This window comes from Lycium ferocissimum, chromosome 10 (genome assembly GCF_029784015.1).
Source record: "Lycium ferocissimum isolate CSIRO_LF1 chromosome 10, AGI_CSIRO_Lferr_CH_V1, whole genome shotgun sequence".
Classification (NCBI taxonomy): Eukaryota; Viridiplantae; Streptophyta; class Magnoliopsida; order Solanales; family Solanaceae; genus Lycium; species Lycium ferocissimum.
Genome location: NC_081351.1, coordinates 25,676,819 through 25,696,823, shown reverse-complemented (window position 1 = coordinate 25,696,823; position 20,005 = coordinate 25,676,819). Strand labels below are relative to the sequence as shown.

Sequence of the window (20,005 nt, the reverse complement as noted above, 5' to 3'; positions counted from 1 at the left end):
GTTAAATTGAAGAAGAAGTTGCATTATGGAACTAATGGGAAAAGCTTTTATATATTGACAGAGTGAAGATATATAAAAATGGAAAAGGTAGAAGTTTTGATTTTTGTTAATAGTTGGGGTTAAATATACCTCTAATGGTTATAAGATTGATTGAAATATGCTCTTATTTACTAATGGTAAGAGTTTTCCAACAAATGACCTGTTTTTGTACGGGAAAATGGTCAAATTTTCTTTGAACTATGCGAAATGGTCTAGATTTGCCTTTGAACTTTGAAGAAGGTGCCAACTATTTTGATGATAGCAACATCATCTTCTTTAATGCTCAGAACCTCCTACAACGAGGTGTCTATTCCCCAAGCTTAAAATAACACTTTCAGGCCTAAATTATCCCAAATGAAACTTCAGTAAAGAACAATTGCACCACCAAGTTAAATCTTCACCCTTTTCGGAATTCATCGACACGATTTCATCACCAATCCTTCTCAAATCATCAATGATCATGCTAGACCTCCATATCAACCTCTTAATGCTAAAACAACTTAGACAATATTTAGCTTCTAAAGTTGCAACAATATTATGGCCGTCAAGATGAGGTTATACTGATTATTATAGGGCAGTGGTCTAACGATATATGTAAAATGATGATAAGAAAAGTGGTAAAGTGGAAGGTGTGGGAGATAGTTTGAATGTGGTGAATTTTATGTCCTGTGAGTTTTGTACGAGGGAGGTGGTGCTGGAGTAATGGTGTTTTTCAAGTGGCATATTTTAGAGTGGAGTGAATCAATTGTTATAGTGAGCATTGATGCAGCGCAATGATGTATAGTAAATGTGAAACATGAAATTTACACAACTTTGCAAAGTTTAGGGTAAAATTTGGACTATTTCACATAGTTCAATGCCAAATTTGATAGTTTTTTCTTGTGAAAAAGTCGCGTGTTTAATAACATCCATCGTTATTGAATAAGAATATATTTTGACCAATCTTATACGGTGAGGCTATATTTGATCCCAGCTATTAGGGAATGACAAATTTAGATCATTTCACAAAGGTGCAAGGACAAATTTGCCCTTTTCCTTTGGAAAATAAGATAAGTATGATATTCTATTACATATTAGACTACATTAATAATGTAAAAATAGCTTTACACGATCAATTCATGTAAGTTAAATCCTTCCGCTGGTTATTCTTACCATTATTTCGAGAGAAAACATAAAGAAGACATCAATGAATACATATAAAAGTCAAATTTGTCCACTATGAAAAACAAACTACCACCAAATATGAATTATAGCTTGCTTATATGCTGAGAGTTTACCCACTAATTTTAGGGAAACAGAGATAAAATATAACGGATGAAACGAATACCAATACCGTCAAGATGGCCGAGTTGGTCTAAGGCGCCAGTTTCAGGTACTGGTCCGAAAGGGCATGGGTTCGAATCCCATTCTTGACACAAGTTTGTTTTTTTAATCTAAGAAAAATAGGGATATCATTAGGGTTGTAAGTATTTGATTTTTAAATACACGGGTCGATATATTGTAACTAGGAAATTAATCCGCGCTTCGTGCGGTCATAGAATACATCAATATTTTACTAATTATAATATAGATAGAAAAGGTAGAACTGCCTTTTATAAATGGATTATATTGTAAAGGTAATGTGTATTTCTTAATCAATCATCTACAGTCCGGCCATTCTATAAAAGTTTCGGTTGTTCTGACTTTTTTCGACTTTTATAGCAATTGATTGTTATATACCTATAACAACATTTGTCATTTAAATATTATTTGGCTGTTATAGGAAAAAATTATCCAAAAAATATTTTCTTTTCATTTCTTAATGTTATAAGAAGATACAAAAATTATTTAAATTTAAAATCTCAAATATATGCATAGTTCACTAATTAATAATTAAAAATAGTTCAAAACTGAAATTTTGAAAAAATAATACTAATCATACACTTTATATTAAACAAAAAAGTGGTGTATAATAGAGTAGTACTGTAAATTTACTCCTATTTAAGAAAGGAAAAAAAGTAAGAAACAACTATTAAAGATAATAACTTTTTTTTTTCAAAAATGTAAGTACTTTACTAATAAAAATCTCAAATATATGCATACTTCACTAATTAATAATTAAAAATAGTTCAAAATTGAAATTTTGAACTATTTTTAATTATTAATCATACACTTTATATTAAACAGAAAAGTGTCGTATAGTAGAGTGCTATAAATTTACTCTTATGTAAGAAACGAAAAAACATTAAGAAACAACTGTAGAAGATAAAAAAAAAAAATGTAAGTATTGTACTAATAAAAACTTCTAAGAATACAGCTTCAACCACTATTTCTCTCATAACTCCCCCTGCAAAACCCACTATCAATCGTTTTTGAAATAAGGAAATAGAGTACAAATCACTACTTTTTTTTCTAGAAAGATAAAAAAGCGATATTATATATCCTCTCATAGTCCAAAAATAGGAACGGTGCAGCAACAAAGAGCACCATTTTCTCGATCATCTCTTCCTTGCTCATAATTTTTCAATACACCAAAACAACATATAGTCAATGGACCAAATATGTAATATAAAATCTCGAAATACTAATTTAGAAAATTCAAGTATATCATTACCGTAACAACAACTAAAAGTAGGACGTAATTAACAAAAAAGATCAAATATGTCTAATTAATTATGATATATGATCGAAGAAAGCAAGCATATTTAATTGAATTATTGTAGTTCTCGGGCTCTTTTTTATCCTCATCCCAAAACTACCAAATATTTTGAGGTCCTCCATGTTTGACGCAGGAATCATAAAGACTTTGGGTCGTTTGGTATGCCAGGTGGAATAAGCAAGGATATCCCATGAGATTTTATCCCACCTTATATATGGGATAGTGCTTTCACTATTTTAGTACAAATGGTGGAATAAAATAATCCCGGGACCAAGTTAATACCCATTATCAAACCGGGAATAAATAATCTCACATATTATTCCCGGATTGTTATCCTTATCCCACCAACTAAACGGTACAACATATAGACGCCAACCACTATTAGATAGAGCAATCTTGAATTCGCAATAGCACCAAACATAACATATAGATCCAAGATAAAACAAACCAAACCAACGCATCAAACAAAATAGAACATAAAAATTATAACAAAACACACCTGAAAATAAAAAGTATTAGTCCCCTATACCGCTGGAAGAAAAATTAATTGAGCCACTCTATCTTACTCTATCTTATTCATGATTTAATTGGAAGAGAAGGATCCTGCTGGCAACCTTCTTTTTCTAAACTTACTAAAGGATGAACCTCAATAACCAAAATGGAAGGATGCTTCTGTGCTTTGTAGACTAAGAAAGGGAAACGGTTTCAGACTTTATTAGGGAAGGCTAATGAAAACAAACAATTACCACCGGCTTTATTACGTAAAAAAACAGTCAGGGATATTAGTAGACATGTTGTGGCTTTTAAATACAATAATTGAGCAAAATATGGAGAAAGGTAAAAATACAATGAGAAAGCAAAGGGACGTGCTGACGAGGGTTGTTGAAGAGCTTTTAAGACCTAATCAATATGAAATAAAGTATTCAACATTGAATGGATAAAATGAGTGAGTTTGAAGAAAAATATGAAAAAATAGAGAAAAAGCCAAAAAAATGCGAAAAAAGATAAATAGGAATGGAGGCCATAGAAAAGTGTCACATCATCTTGTCTATGCCTAACTTTATATTATATATAGATTAACCCCAACAAATTGTCGAAAAACTATGCAAACTAACCCCCTAATCACAGATATAGGAGTCAAACTTGGTTTCGGAAGATGTCCCCAAGTGCTAGTAATTGAGTTTTGTAGATATTTACTGAATCTTTTGACACATAAAGTTACTAGATTCTTCTGAATCCGTATATTCAAGCCTATATCCGGCCTGCCTTGCAATTTCTAACTCAGGTCCAAGTGTAATCAATAAAATATAGTTTTGCTAACTGTTACTTATACTTAATTAATATGTGGTATAGTGTACTCAATATCAGTGGCGGAGCCACATATAGCCGAGGGTGTTCATCCGAACCCCCTCGGCGGAGAAAAATACTATTTTTACAAGATTAAAATTATTTTTTATGTATATATAATAGATGTTGAACCCCCTTAGGCTTCTTCGTATGTTTACTTTTTTATATTTTGAACCCCCTCGGCGGAAATCCTGGCTCCGTCACTGCTCAATATGGTGCAAGTTGTGGGGGACTCGTCACTTTCGTTGTCGCACCTGTGTCGGATTATTCAAAAATGCTACTTTTGGAGTGTCATACACGCACCCGTCGATATTTTTGAAGCGTCCGTACAACATAGGGGTAAGTGTAGAGACGGCTCTTTGCTTTGCTCACAATAGCATTAATTTGTTTGTATCTTTTCATGTCATACACAATAAGTTAGGGGACAAAAAGGAGCATTTTAAACTGTTTTGTGATTGAGACATAATATGTGTTTGTGTAATATGTAATATTTTTATGCTTTTGCCTCGAGTAGGATTATGGATTAAACATATATCCTCAATGATAATCCAATTATATTAAGGAGTCAAGAATTTGGTGCGAAATTATGATAGAAGAAGAGCCCGGAGGTAATAGGACTCCCGCAAAGTACTAGTGTGTAACTGATCAGGCTAATAACAAGAATCAATTTATATATAAATAGTAACTGTAACCAATGTCCAATGACAAATCTCATCCTCACATAATACAATCAACAAGAATATAACAAAAAAGAATGCAAGTGTACATCAAAACCAATAAGAACAAGATGCAAACATAATTTAAACAAAATTTTACAACAACATCAAGAATCCACCAGCAATTGCCAAGAACAAATTATTCAACATGCCCCAACTTATCATCCTATGAGAAGACGAAAACGACGAAGAATCAGGAGATGCTGCTGCTATATTTTTGCCAGGTGGACTATCAGCGTCCGGGGCAATATCTACTACTGGTGCTGGTGCTGGTGTTGGTGGTATATCGGTCCCAAAAATTGCTTCGGGAAGTAAAACTTTATCGACTTGATAAACAGCAGCTGGATAAGTAACATGAACCGCGCTACTAACTTTAGTATTAGCCCATCCTGAGGTAAGATGAACGGTCCCGGACACATCAGTAAAGTTCAAAGAATATAAAGCTCCACCAGCAAAAGTATTAACAGGGCTAATTTCACTAAGGTTCTTGAAATCAGATAAACTATAGTAATGTGGTAATGCATGGAAAAGGCAAAGGGATTTGAGTTGATCAGCTGTGAGATTTGAAAGAGACGGTTTTTTCAGTTTTGAAAAAGCTGAGTCTGTAGGTACAAATAATGTGATTCCTTCTTCTGTGTTGTTGGCTTGTTCTTGGAAAGTGGCGATGACTTTTGTGGATACGAGGTAGTCGAGGAACGTGTGGAACGGGCCTGCTAGTGAGAGTAGTTCGGTTAGGTTTGTGTATTGTGGACCTGGTGCTGGTGCAGGAGATTGAATTGGAGATCCAATAGTCTGGCTATTTACTGAAGTTGAAAGGGTTAACAACAGACTAATGACAACAATATAGTATTCCATTTTCTTGTGTTCTGATTATAAATTGATCCTGCAAAATTCAAGATTTATGGCTCAATCAATAAAATTTCAGCAAATCAAACACAAAGTTTGCATCTTTAACATGAAGGAAAATTCGAGTCAGTTTCCCGTATGGCCGCTTAACTTTACTCACTATAATAGTAGAAAGAAAACTAGTCTTTGTCACGTTAAAGTAACTAAACTACGTGTGAATTCATATTAATTCACATATGGACACCGACCTTTACCATTATAATAGTAAAGTCACAAAACAACTTTTTTCTTGCGAGTGAACTCATCTTTCCAAGAATACCTTATATAGACTGACCCTGTAAAATTCAAGATTTATGGCTCAATCAATAAAACCTCAGCAAATCAACCACAAAGTTTGCATTTTTAACATGAAGAGAAAAGCCGGGAAATTGGGTCAATTTCACTTATAATAGTAGTCACAAAACTATTTTTTTGTCACGTTAAAGTAACTAAACTACGTGTGAATTCTATTAATTCGCATATGGTCACTGGACTTTACCCATTGTAGCAGTAAAAGTCATAAAACTTTTTGGCATAATACATAAAACAAGCCCTCAAACTTGGCCTCATCTGACAAGTATGCCCTCCAACTTTGGGGTGTGCACAGGTGGGCACCTCAACTTGTCTCCACTTTGTCAGTTGAACACTCCAACTTACAAAATGATCATTAGACACCTCCAAACTTATGTGCCACGTCAACATTTGTGTTTACGTGTTCAACTTTATGCAAGTTTAGGTGCCTAATTGTGCACACCCAAAGTTGGAGGGTGTACTTGCCGGCTGAGACCAAGTTTGAGGGTCTGGTTATGTATTATGCCAACTTTTTTTGTCAATGGTTTTGGTAGTTGAACTCATCTTTCCAACAAAACCTTGTCTAGGTACTGTTTTTCTTTATAACTGTGAATCTGTGCTGTCCGGGTCAATTTGCACGAACCTCAACTAGTTCCATAAAGTATCTACTATCTCCCACCAACACATTACGCAATATAACAATAGTGACAAAATTGTTGTTTGTCACATTAAAGTAACTAAACTACATGTGAAATTCATGTTAATTCAAATATGATCACAAAAAAAAAAAAAAAAAAAAAAAATCCACTATAGCAGTAAACTTACAAATCTATTTTTGTCTCGATAGTGTTGTAGTTGAAATCATCTTCCTAAGAATACCTTATGGAGGCACATTTTTAAGATCTCAGAGTTTTTCACTCTATAATGTCAAGAAAGCAGATTGTCTACCTTTTTGCAAAGTGAGCGGAATTAGTAAATTTTCTTGAAGAATATAAAACTTTGAGCAAGTCATATTTCAATAGAAAACCACCAATTATTTTGCAAAACACTACAATGCAAGACCAAATTAGTAAAGCAAAGAATTCTCGATAGAGTATTATTACTTTTCCAAGTCATAAATGCAGCTAATTGCAGCAAAAGTTAAAAAAGAGGAAGACATATTTCAGTAACTGGCTGTACATATAAGCAGTTCTACATCCAGACATCCAAGTAGAACCTATGTTGCTCAGACTCTAAAAAAAATGTTCTTGCACCTATGTTGTATCCTGAAAGATATACAATTTTTTAAGCACACCCAAGCTTCATGGGTGATTATATATATATAAAAAAAAAATGATATATAATTTTTGGAGAATCTGACACGCGCCTAGTGACATTTTACGAAGAGCCTGAGCTATATGGATATAATTCCTTTTAGTACCACCAGCCCCATACACAAATTTAAAAAGGCACAAACAGATAACTATCAGAGGGAAAATGCAAGGACAAAAGGACTGGAGAGAACTGACCTGAGACAGAGCAGCTCAGAGAGAGAATAAAAGGTCTGGGGACAAAATTGAATGGAACTGAACATGCAAACAGAGGCTATATATAAAGAGAAAGGTACAATTTTACAAGTGAAACTGTGGAAGTGGCATATGGTGAAGGAAGAATGTAGGAGTAGGTTCAAGGCTTTTGGTTGATATGGAGATGATCCAAGATTTGAAGTTTATGAGTTTATATAATAATCTCGAGTAAATATACAATAAAATTCAAATTTGCAGTTAAATATTATATATAGTATATATTTAGGGTGTGTTCGGTATGAAGGAAAATGTTTTCCTGGAAAATGTGTTCTTGGAAAATAAGTGAATTTCTATTTATTTTCTCATGTACGTTTGGGTATTGAAAAATAAGTGAATTTCTTACTTATTTTCTCATGTTTATTTGGTTGGTAGAAAATATTTTCAGGAAAATGCCCACCCAAGCTTCACAACTCCACCCTAACCCCCACCCCCACGCCCCACTCCCATTTTTTTTTTTTTGAAGTATTTAATTTTTTTCTGGATTTTCTAAACCACTACATCCCTCTTCCCCTCCGGTGTGGACCCATACCACACCAACCCCCACAACCACCCACCCCCACCCCCCACCCTCAATTTTTTTTGGAGGGGGTGGTGGGGTGTCGGGAAAGGGGGGTGGGGCAAAAAACCTAAAAAAAAAAAATTCAAAACTTTTTTTTCAAAACAAAATTAATTTTTTTTGGGTGGGGGGTGGGGGTGAGGCAAGGGTGGGTGGGGTGGAGTGGGCGCAGGGGTGGGCTGGTGCAAAAAACAAAAAAAAAAATTCAAAACTTTTTTTTCAAAACAAAATTAATTTTTTTTGGAGGGGGTTGGGGGTGGGGCAAGGGTGGGTGGGGTGAGGATGGCGTGGGGGTGGGGTTTGATTGCGGGTGGGCGTGGGGTGAGGTGGTGCAAAAAACCAAAAAAAAAATTCAAAACTTCTTTTTCAAAACAAAATTAATTTTTTTTTGCTAGGGGGTGGGTGGGTGGGTAGGCGTGGGGTGGGGTGGGTGAGGGAAGGGGTGGGGTGGTGGGAGTGGTTGGGGGGTGGGTTTGGTGGTTGGTGGAATGCACTTATAGACTTGTTTTCCCTACTTTTATTAGGGAAGTCATTTTCTCCATTTTCGAGGAACCTGTTTTCCTAAAGAAAATGTTTTCCAAAAATTTTGACCAAATGATTATGGGAAAATTGGAAAACATTTTCCGGAAAATGTTTTCCTCCATACCGAACACACCCTTGGTATTTGATTTCTCAATACATAAATAGAATCTAGGAAAAATAGGAGTAGGTTCAAGGCTTTTGCTTGAGATATAGACATATCCAGTATATGAAGTTAATGAGTTTCTAGAGCGATCTCGAGTAAATATACAATAAAAGCTGAATTCAGAATTAAATATATATATATATAGTTGTTTAATTAATTTCTCAATACTTATATAGAGCATAGGAAAAATGCTGGAGTAGCTTCAAGTCTTTTGCTTGAGACTATGATTATTTTCACTTTTTGTGTTTCTTCTCTTGAGGCCTACACAATTGCCCACTTTGACAGTAACTTTGATGACATGACTTTAAGGAAAAGAGTTTTTTGTGTGCTGGCCTATCTTTGTCCTATAGATTTTCAGTTTAATTTATTTTTGGATGTTTCTCCTAGGGGAGAAAAGGCCATAAATAGTCCCTTATCTATGGGAGTAGATCTAAAATGGTCCCTTAACTATATACTTATCGATTTTAGTCCTTTAACTATCTAAAAACTTATCATATTTGGTCTCCATCTATTTTTTTATACAAACTCATAAACCTTCGTGAGATTAATCGTTAAACCATTCCTCAGACCTATATTTCTCTCTACTTGCTTCTTTTTCCTCAATTTCACTCTTTAACCTCAACTTTTTTCCTCAAGTTCTCTCTCTTGTTTCGTAACCGATGGACTGCGTCGGTTAAAACCGACCCAGTCTGTCGGTTTTGTTAAAAAAAAAAAAAAAAAAATGATGGTCTCAAATCGTTTTTTTTTTTTTTTTTTGAAAATTAAAGAATGAAATATAGGAACTTGGAGTCGAACCTGGGTATGTTCCTTGGCATTAAAGGGCTTTACCACTAGACCACTAATATTTCTTGTTCATATACTTACATTGATTTAATTTATACTGTTTTTTCGCTCTAAAAACTGACGGACTCCGTCTCTGTCGGTTTTTTTTATAAAAAAAATAATAAAAAAAAAAACGTCGGACTCCATCGGTTTATTTTAGAAAATAATATAACAATTAATTATATTTTTTCACGCATTTTTGTGCAAAAAATAATCAATGCAGTCCGTCGGTTTTCTTAAAGAAAAAAAGATTTAAAAAAATTATTGAAAAAATCGACAGAATCTGTCGGTCTTTTCGTCGGTTTTTTCCATCGGTTTTTTTTCGTCGATTTTTACCAGTTTTTTAGTAGTGTTTGAGAAGAATGGTTACAGAAATTTTGTGCCTGAGTTTGTCTTTTCGAATTTTAGAGACTCGAGAGCGACACCTGCGCCAGAATGCACTTTTTTTTTAAAAAAAAAAAAAAGAAAAAAAAAGAGGAACTTGAGGAAAAAGAAGCAGGGAGAGAGAAATATAGGTCTGAGGAATGGTTTAATGATTAATCTCACGAAGGTTTATGAGTTTGTATGCTGCTTGTATAAAAAAATAGACGGAGACCAAATTTGATAAGTTTTTGAATAGTTAGAGGACTAAAACCGGTAAGTGTATAGTTAAAGGACCATTTTAGACCTACTCCCATAGATAAGGGACTATTTATGACCTTTTCTCTCTCCTAGGGTATCCAATTTGTATAGTTGTACTCTAATCATCTGTTCATTTCTCAATGTGCATTATCTTCTACCATATGATAGCTTGAAATTTATTGGCTCAATTAACTCAAATATTTATCATGAAATTTAGAAAGCATTATTTAGCTTATAATTATATGATATTCTAAATCCTCTTGTCCCACTAATTCAGATTTGTGTCATGTAGAGTTATATAGCGGAAATCACTCTCTACCAGGCATTACTCCATTCTGAGGGTTCGAAGTTCAAACTGAGCAGAAACGAATTCAAAATTTAAAGTTTCTGCCTTCCCTGACCAACTGACTTACTGAATTTAGAATTAAATATTTGTACATACTTAGTAAATTTTTAACACATTACATAATCTAGCTAAAGTTACTTAGCTGGGTCGAACCCGTTGATCATATTGTGCATTCGTCCCTGGAACTGAAACTTCTAGATCAACATAGATGGAGCATGTCCTTTCCACCACACCCTATATATGGTTCGTAGAAAGCCTCTCTATGGGGTTCTAGCACTTTCTCCTCTATTTCTAGAAAAACTTGAGATGTTTGCCAAAAGTGATTTTTCTTTTACTATTCCACCACACACTTGATGTAAATTCATCTCTTAGGGGTCGTTTGGTTGGAAACAAGTTATCCCAAGATAATTTATTCTGAGATTAGTTATTCTGGGATTAGTTATTCCATCCTTCCGAGGATGAAATAATACTATATTCCCAGGATAACTAATTCCGAGATTAGTTATACTCAGGGACGGAGCTAGTATAAAGCTAGCGGGTTCGGCCGAATCCAGTAACTTTAGTTCAAACCCTATATTTGTCCTGAAAAATTCATTGAATATGTATAAATTGTTACTTTAGAACACAATAACTTGAATGAATTAGATTCCCGAACCCATAAGCTTCAAATCCTGGTTCCGCCTCCGGACTTATACTGCGACTTTATCCCAACCAAACGTGGGATAAACCCATCTTAAATATAATCCCGGGATAATTTATCCTTATCCTTCGAACCAACCGAGCCCTTAATGTAGTAGCACTTTGGTTTTCACTTACTAATTACAGACTTTATTGTTCTCTTCATGTCTTTGAAATATTATTTCGTCTTTCTATTACCTTTATCCTAAAACATTTATCACTCTTTGCTTCTCATTGGTCTAACATAATGGACTTTGAATGTACAATCTCGCTTGAGGAATTTGCAACTTTATAGTTACTTTTACATAATGTTAGAAATCTAATCTAATAAATTAGTTTAAATGATCATTACCTACTGAATCAGTGATGTCTTATCAAATTGAAGACGCCTAAATGAGGTATCAAGATTTAGAAATCTAAGCTTCTTTTTTTCCATCAATTGTGAATTGTATATACTTTATTTGTGTTTGCTAGGAATAGAAAAAAAATACTCTAGGTATATTTTCCGAGAAAGATCTTACTATAGCTCTAATTATAAAACATAGTCTCCATTATGTTAAATGACAAAGAAGTGGAGAATGATACGCCCTCCGTCCCATATTATTTTTCTACTTTCCTTTTTTAAAAGTCAAATTACATAAATTTTGACCAACATTTTGAGATGTATTTTTTCACCATATTTATATGAGAAGAATTGCAACTTCTTGTACTTTTCGTATAGTTTTTAAATATCTAAATTTTAATTTTAAAATATTAAATTTATCTAATTTAATTTAGCTCAAAAAAATTAGTCAACTTGACTCTTAAAAAGCGAACCAGTACACTAATATGAAACAGAGGGAGTATAGTCAAACTCTAGTTAGCTGAGCTGTATTAAGCAAACGGACAACTTATAATATTATACATATATCAATTAATACTGAGGAATTTTAGTTTTAAGCACTAACAATATTAAAAATATTTATATAATTAAACAATTATTGAAAAAATAATTCCAGACCTTTTGTAATTAGTATCGGATGGTAACTTGGAAAATGATGATAAATTACTTACTATAACAAATTGAAATACACTGATGATGTATAAAATATTTAGCAGTGTCAATTTATATAATTTTTAAATCCTTAATCAGCCAGCTAAGATGGGTCAAGAATGAATCGGCATTGTCCTTAATTGTCAATCGCTTCACGTGGAGAACAATCTAATGCTTGTTTATTTTTCATTTCTTTAAAAATAATAAATAATACTATATAACTTAAAAATAATAATTTCCAAATGGAGACAGCTGTGGCAGTTCTCAACATTGTCAAGCAAAGAGACATTTTGGTCAAAAAGAATTAGTAACTCGACCGAATTAAGGTTCCTAAATGGAAAGAATGAAGGTGTAAGAAAATGGACATATATATATGTAAGTTGAGTTGTTGCTATCAAACAATACTTCATTTTTGGCAAATTTGTAATGTGAGTTTGGGCTCTTTATCGAGCAATTTGTTTGGTACGTAATTTTAGTTTATCAAAGATAAATTGACTAATTTCTAGAGAAATTAAGTTCTTTTAATTTTAATTTTACAATTAAAATTTAGATATTCAGAAAACACATAACATCTGTAATATTTTAAATTAAAATAAAAATAATGAAATCTTTTTAAAAAAGAATTTAGGAGTCGTAGCTGTAAACTGCCTTTTCTTTTTGTTGGATCTCATAGCCATGGAAAGAAAGAAAGTGGAAGCAATGATTTACCTTTACTCAAAATCCTTGAGTTAGTTGGTATTGTCCAATATGTTCCATTAACCTTAGAAGACTGGCCTTTTGAGCTGTGAGCTATAATGAATAATAGAAAGAAAGAAAAAAAGGAAATAAAGAAACTAAACAATGAAGTTTAATAATATCTATTAGCATGCCGTGTCGGTAATTATCGTTTATCAAAATATATATAGTTAAAGAATATTTTATATCTATAATAGTAACCTTTATAACAATATTTCATTACAGTCAAACTTCTTTATAATAGTCATCCTTCATGGAGTAACAATATTTTAGTATGATAGCTATATTTTTTGTGAAACCGTTGATATGAACCCAACAAGCACAAGGCCTTTCACTCGAAGTCAAGCAAGAGAACTTCAAGAGTTGCAAGCCTTGTTCATGAAAAAGGATGCCTTGGAGGAGATTGGAGAGATGACTTCGCGGATTTACAACGTTTGGGAGTTGGCATTGGAAGAGTTGCAAAGTGGCTAGAAGCGCAAAATGGCTAAAAGTGCAACTATGGGGCTAAGATTGCAATTGGAGGTCATACTTGCAAGTTATGGTGTTAGAATGGCAATTGGAGGTCATAATTGCAAGATATGAGGCTTTGGATGCAATTGAAGACCCATGTAGGTATTTTTACAAAAGAGCCACTTTAGGGCCTTTTGGTGTAATAGACGCTAAGATAAATAGTTCTTTTCATCCATTTGGAAGACTTAGCTTGGATATTGTGTGAATTTATATTTTGAGAGATTTAGTTAATAGATAGTTTGTTTGGTAGTGTAATTTCTTAGTTGTGCATTGAATTGCAAGTTCCATTGAATTCATATTAGGTTGCTCATTTGTGGAATCATTTGAGTCCTTTCTTTGAATTCAAATTACTTAGGTTCTTAGGGTTGAATCAAATTGGGAGGGATTGGGTTTGATATACCCAATTTTGCCGATAGATTTACTATCCTTTGGGTCTAGTATCTATCCTTCTATTTCCTCTTTTCCAATTTTTCCATGTTCCTTTTATTTTCTTTTGTTGTTTTTGAATTCTTAGAGTTATCCTTAGGTTGAATCTTATCAACCGTGCTCTTTCATGTTATGTTATTATTATATGTTTTCTATAACAACATTTCGCTATAGCAACAACAGCAAAAATTGAAATAAACGACGTTATTATAGACTGTGTTTGCAACAAATTTTCTCTATTGCGGAAAATAAACTGCAATCACAAAATATATTAAAAGAGTGATTTCATTAATCAAGATTGTGGGTACAAATCTGTTTATTCCCTTGATTCTTCTCCTCTAAATATTCTCCGTGATTCGAGGGTCGTTAGTAGCATATTTCTCGAACGTAGGATGATTTGAATTTGGATGTGTGTGGACTTTCTTGAGACGTATTTGATCTCCATGAAAGGATATTGTGCTTCTTGAAGTATTTGGTTGTCAAGAAATATCTGGCCACATATTGATTTCTTTGTGAGTATCCCGTAAAGTTTATGGGATTTTCGAGATGTCTTTCTTAGTCAATATGTGTCCCTTTATATAGGCGTGAGCTAGGGTTTAGGGTAAAGTAGCCTCTAAGAAATTCTAACAGACCTAAGAGTTTGAAGATGGATTGAACTCATCTTGTAGAGTCCTATTTCAAATCCGGTAAAATTTCGCTGTGTACAAGTGCCCATACTTCAAGGCTTGTCAGAGTATAGACTTTCCGAAACTCAAAGACGAGACTTGAAGTACCCATATTATGGAGCTTCCACCTTTGCGGTTTTATGACTCCAGATTTTGCAGATTTGATTTGTGAGAGAAGAGATGAAGGGCAGATTTGGTCCCACTAGGCGTGCTAGTTTGTTTGCAACAAATTTTAAGTGATAGAAATTGACTGCAAACCACAAACAAAATATGTAGAAACAAAGATTTTATTGATGAATATTGTGGGTACAAGATCTGTTTAATCCCTTGATTCTCCTCCCCTAAATTTTCTCCGTGATTCGAGGACCGTCAGTGGCGTGTTTCTCGAACGTAGGATGATTTGGACCTCCTTGTGATGCATTTGATCGCCTAGAATGCCAGATAGAGCTTTGAAAAAGATATTATTTGATGTCTTGATCCCTTTGTGAATATCCCATGAGTTTATGGAATATTCGAGATCTCTTTCTTAGGGAATATGTGTCCCTTTATATAGGCATGAGTTAAGATTTAGGATAGAGTAGCCTCCAAAAAACCCTAACCGACCTTAGAGTTTGAAGATGGATTGAACTCATCTCGTAGAGTCCTATTTCAAATCCGTTAAAATTTCGCTGTCCACAGAGTGATTTGATTGTATATTGTAGTCTTGCAAAAGATGATAAAGGGTTACAACGGCTAACCATGAATATATTAACATATGTATTTGATCTTTAAGTCCCTACATAATAATTCTGGGTGAGTTATCACTCATAAGAATGACATAATTGTAATGTCATTCATGTTTTATGCGGCCAGAGAAGTATTGGTTTTTTTAATCTCATTATGATTTGATTGCTCGAAAGAGGTAATGTAAGTTCTTAAAATACAGTATTTATTAATTTCACTTAACTGTTTTTAAGTCTAAATTTTATTTTCCAACTATCTTCAGAAGTAGAAAAAGTTAAGTCATCAGTAAAGAATTCTTCAGTTAAGGAATCTTGCAAATACATGAGTGTGCACAAACATACATACTCATTTCGATAACAAAAAAGTAAACAGGCAGGAAATAAATAAAAGGAATTCATTAGCTAAGTAAGGTTGAACTAAACTTTTTTGGGAACATTGCGCATATGTATCTTCAGCCAAACTTAATTACCGATAGTAATCCAAATATACAAAATCTATACGCTGATATATATATATATATATATATATATATATATATATATATATATATATATATATATATATATATATATATATACAAAACCTATATATTTACAGGCTATTTTGTAAACTACACCACTCAAAGATATTGAGCTGTAATTTGCCCTTTTTTCAGTCCATTTTGAACATGAGGCTATTAAGCCCAACTTCACTTAGCCCATCATGGTTGGGTTGAGCCTGGTCCTTGAGACCAAAGAATAAAAATAAAAAGGAAATTAACTCTTTGAAACCGTAAAATAAAAAGAGTCTGTTTTTTCTTCTTCAATTAAAGTATTTGTCTTCAGTTCTATTCAATAAATTGCTAAGCTAAAAAATCAAGAAATTCTATCAATCCATACATGCATGTGTCTTGTGTTGTCATTATTTTTTGGAGTTCTTTTTAAATTTCTCTACTTTGACTTTTCTTGAATCATATTGCAAAGTTTGTGCCTTGGTTCCAACTGCTATTAGTAACGCCATTGACTTTTTTTTCTACAACAATACCATTCGTGATAGTTGACATTGCTCCCTCTTCCTCGATCACAAATTATCTGTCGTGCTTTCTAAAAATAGTTGTCTCAAATTATTTATAATTTTAAAAGTTCAAGACAAAATTAATTACTCCTTCAATTCACTTTTACTTGTTAAGATGGACTTTGCAATATGATTCATGGCGTATAGTTTCAATAGATTTGAAAAATGATTTAGGGAATGAGTAGTTAATGTTAAGGGTAAAACATGAAAAATAAAAATGTCTTTCTCTTAACATGCTATAGTGGACAAGTAAAAATGAAAATTTACTTTTAGTATAGTGGACAAGTAAAAGTGAACAGAAAGAGTATATTTTTTCTTTTCATTTTACCCTTAGTAGTAATTGTTCTTTAAGATTACAAACACCCCAATAAAGTAAATATTTAATGAATAGAGATTATATCTTAAAATATAAATGAGGGTAAAATAGTCACAAAGATCCTTCTAATTAAATGTTTTCTTATGGGACGTGTAAAATGAAACACGACCTATAATTTGAGACGGAGGGAATATCTTCTCGTCTATGCTTTATACTACATAGCATTTATTCGACGTTATCTTTTTTTGCATCTTCTTCTATTAGATTCTTGAGACTTTCACTTGGGTATGGGCCATCACATAATTAAAACCTCCCAAATTTTCACACTTTAATTGATCTCTGAGTTTGTATCTTTAAATTACCATGCGCCAATGCATTTCAGATTAAGTCAACAACATCATAAGAATATTAAAATGTATATCAGAAAGAAAAAAAAAATCAATAAATTCAAGGAGTGACCCGTCCTAGTAATTTATTGGGCGGATTGTCCTTCAAACGCACTGGTCTTTAATTTTTGGCCCTTATATCCGTGCTCTTTAATTTTTGCTCCTACTATTTATTTAATGAAAATATTCAGACCTACTTGTAACATTTTTATCTTCGAAAAATTGAATTTTGCCTCGCTCGGCTATAGGAATCAAGTTATGCAGCATAAGTTTTGTAGTATTTTTCAGATTATATGTTGAGCGTTGAATGTTTTGCCTTTTTCTAAGATAATTTGTGTGGATGTTATGATACATCCGCCGAAGTTAAACGGAAACTATGTCTTGCGAAATTTAAAATTATGCCCTTTTTTAGATTATGTTGAGTATTGAAAATTTTGTCTTGTCCGGCATAATTTGTGCGGATGTTATGATATATATGAAGTTAAACGTCAACTATGACTTGTGGAATCTAAATTATGCCGCTCCAAAAATGCTGAAAGGCAAAAATTAAAGACCACAAATTTGAGGGACAAAAAATTAAACACCAACCAGAAATAGGTATATTTGTGCGAATGGACCCTGTATTAGATTGAACTAACATTGTGAAGGCCCATTTAAATCTACGGCCCGCAACGACTGACTGGATGGGTAAGGCCTGCCCATTTTGACACCCTAGAGATAATTTTGCAAGATTATTTGCGGTTTTCCCTATTTTGCGTTGGTCTTTAATTTTTACCTCATAACAAACACTAATTTTTTTCGTGTCATAATATTTCACAAGTTATGTCCCGCATGACTTTTAGGCCTCATTTATTTGCACTTATTGGAGGTGTGAATCTGAATGACTCAGACCTTAAGCTATTAAGTGTATTTGTTTGCATTAAGATCTAATCACTTATTGGGTCTAAATAGGTCTTAATCATTAAGAACTTGAACCAAGTCTTAATATCATTAAGAGGTAGTTTTGTATGAAACTTTTTTATCACCAGCTCCAACTCCAACCCCACCGCCAACCCCAACCCCAACCCCAACCCCACCCACTCTCCACCCCAACCCTAGCCCACCACCCACCCTCCACTCCAACCCACCACTCCCTACTACCCCCACCCCACCACCAACCTCAATCCCACCCCACACCACCCACCCGCACTTCCCACCACCAATCCCTACCCCACACCACCAACCCCTACCCCATACCACCCACCCCCACTCCCCACTACCCCCACCTCCACTCCCCACTACCCCCACCTCCACTCCCCACTACCCCCCACCAACCCCACCCTTACTCCCTACCAACCCCACTCCCCACTAACCCCGCCCTCACTACCTCCCACCCTTCACCCCAACCACCCACCACCCACTCACCCCTCCACCCCCATTCACCACACACCAAGACTACAAACATCTCCACCATGACTAGTGAACATAAATGTTTCATTTTTTTTAATCAAACAATTTTTTTTTATTAAATTTATATTTATATTTTCTACTATTTTGTTATTTTTTAATTTGAATTGTATATTTATTATGTTTAAATAAATACATTATGCACATTCAGATATTGAAAAACAAACAGACTTAATCATTCAGTGTTCAGACCTAGAGACAACATCTTAATCATTCAAATGTGCATTCAGATTCAGACGTCTTAATCTTAATGAAAACAAATGAGGCCTTAGTCTCAAAAACCTTAAGCCCCACTAGGAATTTGCTAAAGGGAAAAATTATAGACCAGCCCATTTGAAGGGCATAAGTTCAATTTCTTCAATTTCTCAACAGAAAATTAAGAGGAACTATCTAGATTGCCAACAAAAGCAGGGCGGACCTATGTGCATTTTGGTGGTGCTCCAAAGACCCATTAAACCCGACGTATATTAGGTATAGTTATATAATAAATATATGAAATTTGGGTATAAATATTAAAAAAGCACCCTGGAAATCAATAACATAGTTGGGTGCTTTAGTTTCCAGGCCGGAACCATAAAGGTTTGTGTGGCTGGGACTTGTGTTCGAACCCTTCCTCAGCATTTTACCATTTTGGTTAATGATAACGTTAAAATGAGGCACCCACGACCCTTAAATCCTGGATCCGCCACTGAACAAAAGAAAAGTGTAACTCACATTTGGGGGGCACCAAGAGCATAAATAATAAAAATAGAAATAATTGAAATGAGGAACTCTGAGATATATAAACAAAAAATAAAGAGAAAGAAAGAGCGTATGATATTATTGATATTCCATATTCACTGCATAGAACTTCCTAGAAAAGCAAAGTATAATGCGATGTCCTAAGAAAGTTTATTATAAGTAAGTGATAATGTAGGAAATATAAAGAAAATGTTAAAACTGCTAGAGATCAGTGATAGTAGATGGCTTTAGTTGGATGTTGTTAAACTGGATGCATCGGTTCATATTTTCCTATATGAAAAGAAGTACAAATCTATATATCTATATTTTATTATTATAAAAGCATGAATATAAATGTTGGTTGACCAAAATATCTTTCAAATATTGAACAACTTTTATACCTTTTAAGTTGAAATCTTTTCTAAAAAGATAATTTTATATTGGATAGAATTGTAATATTTGTTATAAATATTATTTATTATTGTGGATGTCTATCTTTAGGAGAAATATTAGGGTTAGTGACTTTGGGATCAAGTCACTTTTCCCCTATAAATATAGAGGTTCTCCTTCATTGTAAATGAATCCCTAACAAGAGAAATAAAGATATATCCTCTCTTCTCTCTTTCCCTACAATATTCTTTGTTCTAGTTTTATTATTTTATAACACGTTATCAGCACGAGTCTTTAATCAATTGAGATATCTGCTTCAACCGGGTATTATCTTCTTCTTATAAGAGTTAGATAATTTCTTCTCCGATCCAGGTACACGTCTATTGGTTTATACTATTTAATGGATCTGCTTA

The 20,005-nt window shown here is 33.6% G+C and overlaps 1 protein-coding gene and 1 non-coding gene across 2 annotated transcripts; one reads left to right on the top strand and one right to left on the bottom strand.

Annotated features, from left to right (window-relative positions):
• The first annotated feature begins 1,373 nt into the window (after nucleotides 1-1,373).
• On the top strand, nucleotides 1,374-1,454 carry TRNAL-CAG (transfer RNA leucine (anticodon CAG)). The gene has a single exon. It is a non-coding gene; the product is annotated as a tRNA-Leu (tRNA).
• Nucleotides 1,455-4,679: 3,225 nt separating this feature from the next.
• On the bottom strand, nucleotides 4,680-7,599 carry LOC132035248 (fasciclin-like arabinogalactan protein 7). Its single transcript, XM_059425522.1, has 2 exons — nucleotides 7,425-7,599; nucleotides 4,680-5,623 (listed from the first exon to the last, which is right to left on the bottom strand). Exon 2 carries the CDS (start codon nucleotides 5,593-5,595, stop codon nucleotides 4,837-4,839), a length of 759 nt encoding a protein of 252 aa, XP_059281505.1. The 5' UTR covers nucleotides 5,596-5,623; nucleotides 7,425-7,599; the 3' UTR covers nucleotides 4,680-4,836.
• Between the last annotated feature and the right edge of the window lie 12,406 nt (nucleotides 7,600-20,005).